This window comes from Gambusia affinis, linkage group LG19, assembly GCF_019740435.1.
Source record: "Gambusia affinis linkage group LG19, SWU_Gaff_1.0, whole genome shotgun sequence".
In the NCBI taxonomy this organism is placed as follows: Eukaryota; Metazoa; Chordata; class Actinopteri; order Cyprinodontiformes; family Poeciliidae; genus Gambusia; species Gambusia affinis.
The window spans coordinates 14,068,925-14,084,242 of record NC_057886.1 but is presented as its reverse complement, the minus strand read 5'-3'; the positions used below and the strand labels follow the sequence as shown (position 1 = coordinate 14,084,242).

Genomic DNA, 15,318 nt, shown 5'->3' with positions numbered 1-15,318 from the left:
AAGATGAATCCCCCCACCCTGCTTACTTATCATCCAAACTAGATCATGAGATCATCCCACCCTTAAAATCCTTTAGAGTAAATGATCTCTCCTTTGGGATGATGGAGAGGAGCTCTAAAGAGCTAAGCGTCATATCCAATCACCACTTCCAGTGAACAAATGACCACCAGAATCTCAAGACTCTTCATGCAATGAAGACACCAAACATTTTAAAGCTTGATAATAATCCAGCAGGAGGCTTACAGTGGATCTCACTGGGAGCGCAGGACTAATTTCACATCAATCTCTTGATAGAACAGACTGGACACTGACCAAATTCTCTTCTGATGATCTTTTCTCTCCAATGAAATCCTTAAATACGGAAAAAAACGCATTTCCAACTTGGCCCGTCACTTGGAATGAATGAGTGTACTAACCAAAGACATATGGAGGACTGTTGAGTAAGTGGCACTGTCCTGAGACGGTGCTTGAAATGTGGAACTAATATCCAATGTTTGGGAAAGGAAGGGGTGTGGGCCTGACAAAGCGGAAACAAAGCAATAGCATAACTATGCATTCATTGCTTTCATCTCTCACAGGGATGTGAGCTGCTAAAGAGAGATCAAAAGCAAAAGAGCGAGATGTTTAGACAGAGCAAATGAGGAAAGAAAGAACTCTGCTGACCTCTCTCCCAGATAATCTCCGATGGCCGTTTTGTTCAGACCTTCGCCTTTGTAGAGGAACTGAGCAATGTTGTCGCTGGTATTCTTCAGCAAGTCATTCTCAATCAGGAATTGGATCCCCTGAGGAAGACACCAGACAACCAAATTACATTCCACACGTTCATACGTGAGCGGAAGAAAACTTGTTTTTCACAGACACAAACCTTTTTGGGGTCCATGTTGAATTTCTTTCGGCCCATGGCCACCTGTTTGTTCCTCTGCATATTTTTCCTGGAAAGTCAGCAAGAAGATACCCATGAACAGAGATGAATTTATGATATTAAAGCTTCGAGGGGGAAACATCTAAAAAGTGTGTATTTGTATATATTCAGAACCCCGATACCACTAATTATCACCGTAACAGCTCACAATTAAACATTTTAGCCTTCATGTAAATCACTATGTGAGGTGTAAAACTAACACTTAACATCCTCCTTAACATGCCATCATGTGGTGAAACATGGTAGTGGCAGCAGTAAGCTATGGAAATCCAATTTTGAATGTGTAGCAAGACGTGAAAATTGTTGTAACCTGACGTAATTCATCAGGTCAGATGGAAATTGAACCAGTTTATAAGTTTAGGCTCTAAATGAGTTTTTGCAGATTTCTACTTTGCTACTGCTTTTATTTTTATTTCCACACATAATTATGCACTACTTTGTGTCCGTTTGAAACAAAAACTCCCAATAAATACATTAAAGCTTCTGCTTTTACAAACTCATTTACTGTGATTGCCACAGTAAATGATTGTGGCAATCATTTACTGCAATGATTGTCACAAAAGGTGAAAAAATATTAACAACTGAGAAAAAAAAAACAGGACCAAGAGATTGATGGGATTATGTCCTTTGCCCAAACAAAACTAAAAGTCAAACAAGTCCCAAATTATTTCAACAAATTGTTCTGGTCTGATCCTGGCTGGGAAAAACAGCAGGGAACAGGCAGACACAGTAAATTTATTCAGTGTGAAGTGTCTTTCCCTCTGACATTTTTCTTTTTGGCAGGTGCTAGTGATGCCGTGACGATCAAGTGAGATGTTAAAAGGCTGAGCTGCATATGGGAATGTCTCATTTCTCAGGCTTTGAATAATTCAGGGGTCAAAGTGCGCCTCAATTCTGAGCTGAGGACACGTCATCTCCTCCTTTCATTGACATCCATGTTCCTTTGGTTTTTAAATGCCAAAGTCCAGCACTCATCTTGGCAGTGATAAGTCCAACTTTCTGGATAGATTTTCCTACATTTAACACATGCAAATCAAATCATAAGAAAGCATGTGGATCTTCGGTGGGTTACTGATGCAAGTGAAAAAGTGTTAGATGGAATTTTTTATAGCTGATAGGATCCCCATCCACTTAAGCAGACCAAATCCCAAGCCCTCCTTCTCCAGAGACCATCCATTGTCTGCTTTTGCCAGTACACCCACTGCATTATTCAATGAGGCCTCCCATCATGGGGGCGTGCCTGATGAAACATTTAAACTGCCTTAAAAGCAAAGCCAATTTATGGCGGACATTTGGTGTGATGGAAAGCCCAACCTAGCCATCAAACATGAATAATTGACAGCTTCATTTTGCTAACTTAATAGAGGGGATGCAATGAGCCAGCTTAGGCAAAACATAAAGGGAAGAGTAAGGTCTGCTTTTTTTTTTTTTTTACCTCTCTTCAGTGGAGCCGAGATTCTCAATCTCACTGGTCACTTCTGCTATCTCATCCTTCAGCCGCTGCAAAGAAAACAAACAACCGTCTTAAAATACAACAAATCATCAGTCGACCAATATCACAGTGAGGCACAAAAGGGTGTGACCAACACAAAACAACAAACACAGAATCAAAAAAAAAAGGTTTCCAGTTTTCATGGGTGCAGACCTCATAAGGCAATAAACTCAATATAAACCGATCCAACACAGTGAATAAGTGGATTATGTCTTATGATGCGCTTTACTGATGACTTTAGAGACTGATTTTGTCGATCAAGTCGATTGTTCTGGAGCCAGACTGGTGTAATGGTGATAAGACCATGATGATGAACATGACATCTGCTTGATGAAGGAGTGGAATATTGGAGTGCAGCACATATAATGTAATATTTGTATATTTTACGCATATTGAGAACGATTTACTAGAAGATTAATGAGACCTCGTAAGACTGCACCAACACACGGCATTCCATGCATTTGCATCTAGACAGTCACCTGAGCAGTCGACCAGGCAACAAGCAGTCCTCCATTTGTCACCAATGTCTATGGCTCCACAGTATATCACAAGCTTATTGCCATTGCTATAGCAGTAAATGCAGCATTCGTATAACAAAAGACTGCTTAAATTGTAATAACATCAGCTATTCATATAAATACCAAGCAGCTTACTTTCTGAAGGTCTGTGACTGAAATAAACTTAAAGAAGACTGAAGTTAATGGCCCTTTTCCTACTAGGACTTAAAAAGAGGTTGGGCTCGACTTGGTTCTACTCGAATTTAGGGGTTTTCCATGAGTAACGGCTACGAGCTACCAGCCCCCTTTTCAGTACCTACTTCAAGTGTGGCGAGTTAGGCTTAAAACCAGACGTCAGAAGACTGTCCATCAGTATCTTGGTCTCTGGCTTTTTGCCCTTCTCAGACCAACGCCCACAAACAAAAGTTCCATCTCTTCCATCATTGCATTGTGTTTGCATCGATCACGTCATGCAAACACAGCGTGGTTTTGTACAGTGAAACAAAACTCATACAGTGGCTGTCCACTGTATGAAAACCCCACTCACTAGAGTTGCTACGAAAAACCACCCAAAGTGGAAGAAACTTAAGCAAAAATTAGCCCTGTTGAAGAGGTGTTAGTGGAAAAGAACCAAAACACAGACTTAAAGGTTTATCACAAGTCATATCTTCATCGCAACATTCACCCATTTTTTTCTTTTTAAATGAAACAAGAAGTTACAAGTAGTGACAAGTTAGTCATTGTGTTGACAAACTTGACCAATAAAGGCGTCTTGTTTGACAAAGTAGCTGGCAAGATGTGGCTGATTTGTAAGCAATGTGAGGATAATACTGGATAACAGTTAGCTGCTAACAATGCTATATCTGCTTCAGAGGTTCTCAGTGGCACAAATTAAATAACTTATTCAGAGTTCTTTAAGGGGTTTGTGATGCACTGAATTATATTTAGTTTAAAATCTAAACATTATCCAAATACTCTTACCGTGAGTAAAAACTTTAAAAGTTTGAGTTTTGTGAAACATTTAATCTGGTCATGAAAACAAACACTCAAGACTTTAAAAGGTTCTTTTTGGCATTAGAAGCACTCCCGAATAAGACAAGCAAAAAATCAATATAAATGAGTTAACCCTGAACTAAAATAGTCTACACTAATTGCAGACCTCTAACACTCGATTTAGTTAAGAAAGCAAAGAATCTTGTTTCTTCCCTAGAATATTTTCAAAAGCAGTATGCATAGTAGTACTCTTAAAATCTACATTCATTCATACAGTTCTTTAATGATTGTAAATCATTCATTGTGGACAATAGTAACTTAGCATAGATAAACCACGAAAGGAACATCTGTGTTTTCAAGGCCTATGCAATCACAACACATTCTTCAGATGCTTGCCTAAACCAACAAAGACAGTCCTCATGCAGACAACAACAGGGGCTCTGGTGGGCTGAAACACAGGAGCAGCAGAGAGAAGGGTGTGGGAGTCACAAAAGGGGAGTGGGGTCAGTATGCAGACAACTGAGGGGGTGAGGAGGGAACAGTGGCAACAGTGGTGTTGAGAGAGGGAGGAGGGGGAAGGGCAGCGATGGTGTCCCAGACTCATGAAAATGAGGTGATGGATCCCACCTCCAGAGCCCACAAGGGTCACCAGAAGTCAAGTCACCAGAGGTCTGTCCCCTGGGTGAGATTTCCACTTACTACTACTACTGGTTACCGAGTGACAGGACTAACCTGATGCAATCTAGAATCAGCTACTGCACATGGGTCATGGAAAGGAAGCAAATAGACCACATGTGCGGAAATTAAACAGAACTGATTTGACTGTAGAAATATTCCACTGACCACTTGTTTACACTTCATCACAGTCATTTGCTTGTTTTATTTTACACGCATTTTAAATTCAAAAAAGCATTTAAATAATCTCAATAAGTAGAACCCATATAGATAGATAAACAGAGGTTTATTCCTTTGACACCTAGAGGAGAGAAATGGGTGAGAAATGAGGGGGAACATTTCCCCCTCAATGACTAGTTAGTAGGAAATACCTCACATTCCTCAGGAGTTCATAAGACAACTCAAGAAAAGAAATAATTAATTCTGACTACAAAACAAATGCATTTCAGGCAAATAACTTTTCATACATTTTTCCATTTCATAGAGTTCTTGTTGATAAGTTATTCTTTTTGCTACCAAAATGACATTACTGGGGATTTTTTTCACATTATTATCTGTAATATACATATATATATATATATATTTAATACATCTCATACTATCAGAACCATGTCTTTCTTGTGGATTACCTGAATGTCCTCCAACAGCTCTTGCTTTCGCCGGCGGATATTCTCCAGCTCCTGCTGCTCCGCCGGGGTGAGATCCTCTGGAACTGGACGGAGATAAAAGAGAAGATGAAAGGTTAGCATCGTTAGGCTTATCTGTACACGTCTATTCCTAAAGTATATCCCAGAGGAGTGCATCGGTGATCCAAAATCTGATTATACTTTCTAATTTCTAATCTTTTTTTTTTTGAAAGCAAAAGGTGAATGCAAAGCCGGGGCAAGAAACTTAAGAGAGCAGCAGCAGAACATAACAGAACAAAAGAGGATTTTATTTACTAAGAACTGTTGATGTATCTTCAGTATAAAGAAATAAATGTTAAATACAAAAATATATTCAACTGCCACCCAAACTGGGACACAAATCTGCAGTAGTGAAGAGTGACAACTGAAAAAGCTCAGAGAAGCTTAGTGGAGCACAAAGTGACGGCTCTCGAAGTGCTTCTAGTCTTTCCGTCGCTTTAGCAATATGGGCTTATAATTAGCTTGGCCTGTGCCATCAGCAGCGCGTTAAAACACAATGTGCTTGTGCGTGGGTGCTACCTGCACAGAGAGCAGCATCAGCACTCTCCATGTAATATCACTCATTTTCAGTGATTTTACTCCTGAGCTGAAGGTTATTCGTTTTATTTTCCTCTTATGGACACAAGAATGGCTTCTCCTTTCTAAAAACAGTATTGCATCAATCGAAGAAGCTGAACTCTACAACTGGGGCTACTTGGAAATCACTTGCTAAGTTGCAGTAAGAAAATATTTTAAATATAATTCACGACCCAAATACTAGTGTGCATGTCTAAATTATATTAAATAATTGTAAGGAGATTTTAAAACATCAAAACTTCTCATTTTGCTGTCAAATCCAGTTGTTGGGCCTTGAAATATAAGGCATTTGGAAACAATGAAATTACAGTAAGGCACACAAAACATTACAATTCCATATATAGTGAAGGTCTTTTTATGATCTTGAATTTTAACAGAGAGTATATTTTTCTGATTCCAAGCACAAGCACTGCCCTCTGACCTCTGCACTTTAGAAACACAGCGACAGAGTGGAAAGGTTAGAGGTCTGGAGCAGAAGCTTGACCCAATAGAACTCTAGAAACATTTAACAAAATAATGGTTATAAAGTGAGCATGGAGAATTGTCGAAAACGGGTGTAGGGTTACTGAATTCACAGCTTTCCATTAAACAAACATTCAGTCCCTTTTCCATCAATCTATTAAATGAACTTTTCACCTTTAGTGAAATCTGTACAAAGGAGGTTACTTATTTTTAATAACTGGAGGCATGTGAGTCTGAGTACCTTGAGGCAAATACCCATGACATTTACTGGAATGTCTGTTAATGTCTGACTAAAGGATAATAGACAATGGAAGTGAGGACTCAGCTAAGGCCTTTCAGCTGGTGGTTAGGGACCTAAATACAACCATATTTCCTTCCTGAGGCATAAAATGTTGACCTTTCACACTTCCTACCTTTACAACCTACAGCATCATCCATAAAACATTTCTCAGTATCCAAGGAAACCAAGGAGTTTGATTTTGCTGATGCAGAGGACTCAACAGGATGTAGCTGAGCAATAACAGACACCAGAACACATCGTATCAAACAGGGCGAGGACGCCTCAGGACAAAAGTCTTATAGCAGTTGGTCAAGTTCTGTTTCTGGAAACATGGCTGCGAAGCCATGCAGCAGTCAGGCACGACACAAGGCAACCACAACATTCCTGACTCAGAAAGGAATCAAAAACCAAAGAGACTGACAGGAGATGAGCAGCAGAAAATACTTCAATTTGGTTCTGAGGGGGAAGAAATTATAAAAAATTAGAATGTTAGGATGAAATCTGTTCAAAACTAAAAAAAAAAGGTCTTGAATAAAGTCAGACGCTCAATTGGCATAAAATAATCAACATTATAAGTCCTTTCTAGAGTGCTTGAGCCATAGATTCTCAGACTGGGGCTTATTTCCCACAACTCAGCAAACGAGGGAAAGCTCATCCAATTAGGTAAATGCTGAGAGCACCGTTCAACTCTTAGTCTGCAAACTTCTGCTCTGACTAGGCAAATAAAAGCCCCCGTCTCAAAAAAAAAGCACAATAAATAAAACAAAGTGAAAATAAAAAAGCAAGAGGCTAATGAGGAAAGATTGAGAAATGAAGAGTACAACCTGCTGGGATTCATCTTTATTATTTGAACCATGCACTGACAAGGTTTTTTTCCATCATCCCCATCCAAATCTAAACCAGAGTCTCGAATGCCTCAGATGCAGAACTGGAGACACTGTCACATGTCAACAGGGCAAGAAAACACATCATTCAGGTGAACTGTGTGTACTATGTGCAGGAATGCGCAAAGACCAGGAAACTGTGGCATGAACCTGCTTATTCACACCCACTGTGCTTTTTCCTACTGTTCCTGGCATTGTGTCAGGAATTTTCAACTACTCCACGTTCGCCAAACCTCTCTTGCAATTTTTTAATGCCTGTAAAGAAAACAAAACTCAAACAAAAACACTAAAAGAAAATATTCAAGATTTACCAATCGATTGGCAAGTTGTTGAGTTTGTCTAATTTTCAATTGATCGGCAGGTCAAATGCTGAAAAGTTCAACCCGATGCAAATTTAAATGGATGAAAAAAAAAACCATTTTCTAGCCACACTTGACCTGATTAAAATACCATTTCAGGTCTAAACCAGCACAGAGCAGGCTCACATGATTGGCCAAGGTCTTCCCTGAAATAATATCCTGAAAATCCAAATAAATAAATAAAATTCCTCAAGAGAAGCACACTCTTCCTTCTTTTACTTTGGACATCAAGTGCTTGTATTATTCATTTTTTCCCCCTGATATGTGATTTGTTTACAAATAGGAAAACTGTGTTCCCCAATCAAACTCACGCTAGCCATTTGTCTTTAGGAAGTTATTGGGCGAGTGCCTGATTGGCTGTTTTTGCACTTTTTCAAAACGCTGGCTCAGGTTCACTTCAGATGTGTGTGGAAATATGACTGCTAATTTCCTCCTACTGGAAGTGACTAAACCCTGATTTTCAGAGCGAGTCTGCAATATGCAAATAAAGCTCTGAAGTCTCTTGGTTTCAATCAGAGAACTTAATAAGTCACGCTTACTGTAAAAAAGCAGGGCACTTGTTTTAAGTACTCAGTAAGTCCTTAGAAATCAAAAAGAAGAATGTAATAAGTAGTAACTCATTTTACAGTATAATCTGATTTTTGTCCTGGTTTTTATTTTTTCACAGTGCTCTTCAAATTTATGACTCAAAACAAGTCAATATGGTCTTCTATTATAGTAATAAGGATGCTTTCTTCAGACTTACTGCACCAATAACTACTGGAAACTGATTTCTTCATTTACTTAAATACGGGCGTCACACAGTCAAATGAGAAAGACACTGACAGTATGCATGCCCTAAAGTTTTGCATCTTGGAGTATTTTGAGCGTTCTTAGAAAAGTGGATCCATTTTTAGCGAGGGCTGGGTCAGCAGAGAGGACTGCGGTGCGTTACATCAAGGGAAATATCAATTATAGCGCCATCTCCCGCAGCGGGAGAAAGCCACTAATACCCATCCTGATTGCCATCCTGGCAGAGGAGGCAGACGTCCCATTTCCACCCAGATCACAGAAGAATTCTCCTCGGAAAATAAGGAAATTAGAATTCTGTGTGCGGAGAAGATTCCCCCCCCTCCCTCCCAGCCTCCCGCCGCTCCAGATGTGACCCAAATTAGGAAGCTTTGCTCATCACGTAATGCACAAAATCAGTAAAAAAAAAAATAATAATAATAATAATCATGTACTTACGAAATTATTTCTTATATATGCAGCTACCTTGAGTGCTCTTCAAAGTATGTTTAATAAGGTGAGATAAGAAAGCAATGACATCTATAAGTGAAAATGTTTATGCTGCAACACTACCTACATCTGCTGACGGAGCAATTATGCATAGAGAGCCATTTCTGAAACCATATGTTAGTTAGCTTGCACTCTGATTACATTTGGATGACAAGCACAACACAGCAAACAATCCTCTCCTGACATTAGACAAGCCTTTCCTTCATGTATGAGAGGATGAATAAGGCCTCTGCACACTTTCCATTAAGCTTGATTAGAGCCCTCTATACCATCTCTACCAGAAAGCTGCCTCATTAATAAAATATAACAAAGAACATCAGCTTCTTTGTTATTTTATATCAGTGTCTCATCTGGATTTTATAGTAAAATCATTATAGATGTACAGAGATATCGTCTGGTAACTGTTATCGGCACGATTTTCACCTTCCAGGTATCGGAGCTGTTCTTATGCTGCATGATTTAAACTTTTAATCAGTTTTCTTTTAGGAAATAATTCAGCAAAATCATGTTTTATACGACTGCTCACTCACACAGTGTGACATCACCTGTGGTCCCAACACAAGTAATGGATGACAGCAAGACAAGGGGAAAAAATTATACTGCAGTACTGACAGAAAAATTTGAATTAAAAAAAATCTGTGCAACTCTAAATAAGTTTGTGTAAATAAACTGGGAAAGTACATTTTTACTTTTTATGATCAAAAGGCACGAAGTCCGCCAAGTCTCCAGTTAATCAGATCCCTTCGACAGAACAGATTGTTCCAATTGCAGCAAAAAGCAGACTCCTCTCTGATAAGATTTACTGAATTTAGCTGGAAACAATCAATAGTTCTAATTCGTCATTGTGCAAACATGGCCACACAGAGAACAAGCAGATAAACTCTGGTACATTTTTTTGCTTTTTGCAGTTTTTATTGCTCAAGCAAACAAAAAAAAACAAAAAAGTGACATTTCATCTGAGACTGAATCTCATTCTTAAAGCTGATCCCAAGAGTGCTCACTCATATCCTTAAGCTACACACACAAACATTGCTCTTCTAAACCACAGTTTCTAAGAAAGAAGGAATTGCAGGGTTTAATGTGATCAACCAAAGGAAATTTGTCATCTTTGACCTCCAGGTTCAAACATCCAGGAACTGAGAAAATTTATCTGTAATGAAAAGGAGCTTGGATCAAAACTTAGCATCGAACTTGACCTGGCCTGTGGGTGGGTGTATCTGAGGTGACAGGGGACTGCAGGAAAAGGAGCCCTATGTTAAGCCAGGGAGGCGTGGGTGAGTGTGTGGCAAGAGAACACGGAGTCAGTGGGAAGATCACAGCTCTTTCTTTGTGTCTGGAAAGAGTCGCATTCCTCCAGAAAGCTCAAACACAGGGTTCAAGTTTCTGTACTTCAACATTAGCATTTCAATTACTTTCTAATGCATTCAAATAAAGACAAATCTTTCAAGGGTGTATAATTTGAAACAGAGAAGACACTGTCTAGATTTGAAATTCTAAGGAATCGAAGTTAAGAGTTTTACACCTTTTCCGTCCCACCAAATTCATAAAGACAACCGACATCCTCACTGACATCAACCCGCTGTCCAGTTATTGGTGCTCAATCGGCATCAGTGACTGAAGTGTCAACAACAGGCCTTCTCAAACATACAACAACCCAGGCTGGAGGATGACAGTACATTCATACAGATAAGTCAAACCACAAGTGGTCGACATGATTTCTATCTGGGCTTTGCTGCACAGCATGCATCCTCTAAAGCTTTATTGACTTAACAAAGTCTAAGAGTTAAAGTAAAACAAGTGGTCATAAAATCTGAGCAAATTCCCACAGACAGACAACATAAACGACATTGTGAAGAGTAGCCCAAGCACAGAATGAGGTTTCAGTGCAAACCTGAATGAGATGTTCTCCAGTTTCCTTCCACTGCTCTTCCTTTTACCTCTGGTGATAAAGGATTCAGATCCTATTCCACAGACATCCTCATCTAGTGGCGGAGGGAAGGAGCCCGCTCCTCCAGGCAGGACCACAGATACTGTTGAGGTTTTACAGCTATCAGCTCTCACAGTGAGCTCGCAGCATGCTGACACTGACACAGTCCATTTGGGAAGGAGGTTTCCTCGCATACTTCGCTCCCTCCTCTGCCTCCCCGCTCACGCTTTGCTGTCAGCAGCGCCAACATGAAGGCTCCACCCAGTGGTCGTTCCGTTCGCTGCCTCCCGCTCTCAGAAAAGCAATAAGGTCCTAATAAAAGCTAAACAACTATAATAAATGGTAACGGCCATAGGTAAAAATATGCAACAACAAAAAAAGACTTATAATTCAAAAAATAAATAAAAAATCTCACACTAAAATAAGAGTAAACTGTAAATCAGTGAGGAAAACAATCCCACTTTAAGAGATGTTTTTAATTGGTCTAACATTTCAAAGAGTTTATGATGGTTTTTACAAGTGAAACAGTCCCAGAGAATCACACAACCTCCACCATATTTAACAACATTTTCCCTCATATTCAGTCACTGTTTCACACCAGACCCATCAGTAGTGCTTCGGGGCATCTTGGTTTCTTTTGATCAAACCCCACTGGTCCAGTAAAAGTCTCAGTAGCAAACTTGTTTACGCTTGCTGGATCGCCTCCCAAACAGAGGCGAGTACTTAAGTGCACATTAAGAAAGTTACTTTCTGGGACATTGTAAGCTTGATGAAATTTTCTGATTTATGGTGAACACCACTTATCTGCTTTCCTTGAACCATGTTTTCTATTTTGTTTCCCATTTTACACTTTAAAAATTACTAACGATCTAATTGTTACTAATGATGTAACAATTACTAATTGGATGTTGGTGTAAAGTCTGATCCATTTAAAGATGCAAAGTCAAAATATTCAAAAAGCAATTAAATTACATTAAATTAGGAGTGCTAAAATAATTTGTCACAATCTGAATGAGGAAGCAGAAGAAATTGTAAACACTAAAGCATAAACTCTTTATAAACTAAGCATAAACTAAGTAAGAGTAGTCAACAAAACATATTTTCAGCCAAACAACCAAAATTGTCATTTTGTAGACTCTCGGTAATAGTTCTTCTAAAACCAAAAATTCTCTGCAGGCATTTCATTTCCTGACCACTCGTCCTCCATCACCACCCACACAGAGTTAAACAACACATTCTGCGCTGGACTCCAACTGGGTGTAAGAAATGTCCCCAATGGGAAGGATCCTGCTAAGAAATTGTGCAATGTTCTCAGGAGTCCTTGTCATAGATCAAATTTTTACAGCATTGGTGAGACACTGGCCTCCCAGGCGTGCCTGAAGCACGCAGCAGACGTGAACAGATGTGGGAGCTTGCCTCATGTCTGCTTGGAGACAGATGAGTCAGGCTGGAGCCCTCTGCTGTGTCGGCTGAATCTCACCGCCTCACAGTGACAGAGCTTCCTCTGTCTGGTGTCGGCCAACACGTGGATCACGTAGTTACAGTTCACAGTGTTAACTACTATTATAGTTAGCACTTATGTGGAAAATAACATGTCACAGCAACAGAAGGTTTCCCTCTGAATTATCTCAAAAAAAAAAAAAAAAGGCATCACTATTACTGAAAACACAAATATGTATTTTCACATAAAAGCAGCTATAACAATAAATAGGAAAAAAAAAGGAATAATTTTAACATTGTTCAAAGCAAGAACTATTATTTAGTTAAGCTGCCACTTTTTGTAGCATCCTTACACTAGCTAGGTTTATTTCTGACTGATGCAAACATAATGTATTCTCCACAGTCCAAATGGCCATGATGTTTATTTTATTTTGTTTGCAGGCTCTCTGACAAAGGTGCTTGTTTTGAATCCAAAAAGATATTGAAGAAATAACAAGGATGACCTATTTCAGCATTAAAGCAATTTTGAGTTTTATTACCTGCTTCTGCTTCAAAGTGATGAAAGATGAGTCAACTGTAGAATAAATGTTTTGCTTTTCAGTATTTGACCAAAATTAAAGTTCTAATTTCTGACCAATTTATTTGTTTATTCATTTAAGTTAGTCAATAAATGAGTTTGTGTTATTATTTAAAACTTTGATTAGGTCAAAGTAAGCAAGAGCCCATAGTTAATGGTTTAAGTTTGATCCACAGGAACGACATCAACAAGGCAACACGATGCAACGGCAAAGATTCAAAACATTATATTTGTGTTCTGCATATTTAATTACTGTTCAGAGGATAAAAAAAAAATTAAAAATCAATTATTTTCGGTTTTTAATTTCCATAAAAATTTGTTATTCCTCTTGCGCAGATTTCTTTTTATTTTTCACGTGTTTTTAGGTTGATAATCTTTTTTTATCTGCGGGTACCACTCATAGAGATATAACCTATTTGTTTACATTAAACTTTAAAAGACTAACTGAATAATGTACAACAAGGCTCCTTTCTTGGAACTAGTTTTTTTTTCTTTTGGCTTTTCTTCTTTAGAGATTGAAATAAAAGTCTGAAATGTGAGGCAGGGATTTCTAATGTGTTGAGTTCATGTCTACATCCTCACTAACCACAAGCACAACATCTAAACTTGGGTGTTTTCACAGTTCCCGTCTCTTTAAAACACCAACGAGCAGCATCTTATAAAAAACGAAAATGCGTATATTTTATGGCACTAATTAACTTAAATATCTTCTGGCATCTTGTCTTCCAAGTTACCGACACGCTAGAGGATAAGTGGGGGGAGAAAGGCGGTGTGTTCAGACAAAACGGACACCAGGAAATCTTGTTCTGGCTCGGGACGTCAAAGCTGCTGTGCAGGAATGTGAGGACCGGAGGATGTGAGTGGGTGGGAACCAGAGCTGGAGAATGTATAGCGAGGCCTGGGAACTGTGCAGCTCCAGACTAAAGCAAACAGACACACAGCTCAACTTTCTAAACCTGCAGCGACTTCAGGCCTACAAACACACACACACCAGATTCATGGTTATGGACAGTGCAGTAAAGCTTTATTTAATAATCTGCTGTTTTATTTGCATTAACTGTTTTCTATGGAGGCTTGCTCTATGTTATCCCTCAAAAGCGGAAGCGCTGCTGCTTCCCACAATGCCTTCCTTTGTCCCACTGATGCTGTTAACCTTGATTCTTATCAGGGGATGTCCTATTGTCAACATTCTAGTGCCTGTTAGACATACACACATCCTACAACCCATGATGTGAAAGCTGGAAAGATTTGTTTTAGTCAACGTGAAGCGCCGCTATACATGGTTTCAGTTTGTATCCGTCTTGCTTTTCTCTAGAAGTTTTCACCCACACACAAAATGCCGAAAGTCATTTCCTGTTGAGGGCATTGTCAAACTCCCGGCTTCCTGTTTGTGCACTCTTCTGTTTAGTTTGTGGAGGAGTAAAAGTTTAAACCCCAGGAGAGGAAATTATGAAAAAAAGTTATTGTTCTAACTGTCACCCGATGGCAAAAATCATGTATGAGCTGAAAAATAATAAGCAAAAACAGAATCACCACAAAGCAGCCACACAGCTCATGTGATAAAGGAAATGCATTCTTTCTGAAGCCCGTCTTTTGCCTGAAATCATTTGTAAAACCAAAAAGATCTTATCCACAGAGAATAAATTTTTATGCAACAATGTACAAATGTATAGTTTCAAAAACCTAAAATGTCTCAGAAAAAAAAAAAATCTGTTTCAGCCTAACCAAATCATAATCCAGTAAATTTCTATTTGATGAACACACCTCCAAATACTTTCAATCTAGTTTCTGCCAGGTGCTATTTTGAATCTGTGGGCTGTAACCAGAATGATAACAAACAAAGATCTTACAGGAAAAACACAACTAGAGGTGTGTCTCTACCTGTTGCAGACAAACCTGAAAGTCACACTTATCAGCACTATGAGACCAAACGTGACATAATGAACAGGAGTAAAAGGAACCAAGAAAGAACATATCTACATTTTCACAGTACTGAAATACTTTAAAATACTCTTTAGCATTAACATGCTGTCTGACAAATGACTAGAAATTCAGGATTGTTTGGAGATGGGACGGAAAAAGCCTGTTATCCCAACTAGATGAATCATCAGAGAAATTCATTCATAGATCAAGCTTGGACTTGTCTCACTGGCACAATAGTTTCTATGATATTTTATGAATAAGATCATAAATAACAAGGGGTGTAACAGTTATGCCTAGATCATGGTTCAGAACAGAAAAAGGTTTAATTAAATCCAAAACGTAACATC

At 38.9% G+C, this 15,318-nt stretch overlaps 1 protein-coding gene across 4 annotated transcripts in view; it reads right to left on the bottom strand.

Annotated features, from left to right (window-relative positions):
• cyth1a (cytohesin 1a) overlaps window positions 1-15,318 on the bottom strand; it is a 38,826-nt gene that overhangs the window by 8,763 nt on the left and 14,745 nt on the right. For 3 of the 4 annotated variants that reach the window (XM_044100335.1, XM_044100333.1, XM_044100334.1), the window contains exons 2-5: window positions 5,209-5,291; window positions 2,358-2,422; window positions 866-932; window positions 664-782 (exon numbers count right to left, since the gene is read on the bottom strand). In XM_044100335.1, coding sequence (XP_043956270.1) covers window positions 664-782; window positions 866-932; window positions 2,358-2,422; window positions 5,209-5,291 — 334 coding nt within the window. Of the gene's footprint in view, window positions 1-663; window positions 783-865; window positions 933-2,357; window positions 2,423-5,208; window positions 5,292-10,995; window positions 11,185-15,318 lie in introns of those variants that run through there. The other variant, XM_044100336.1, reaches the window with a different exon arrangement.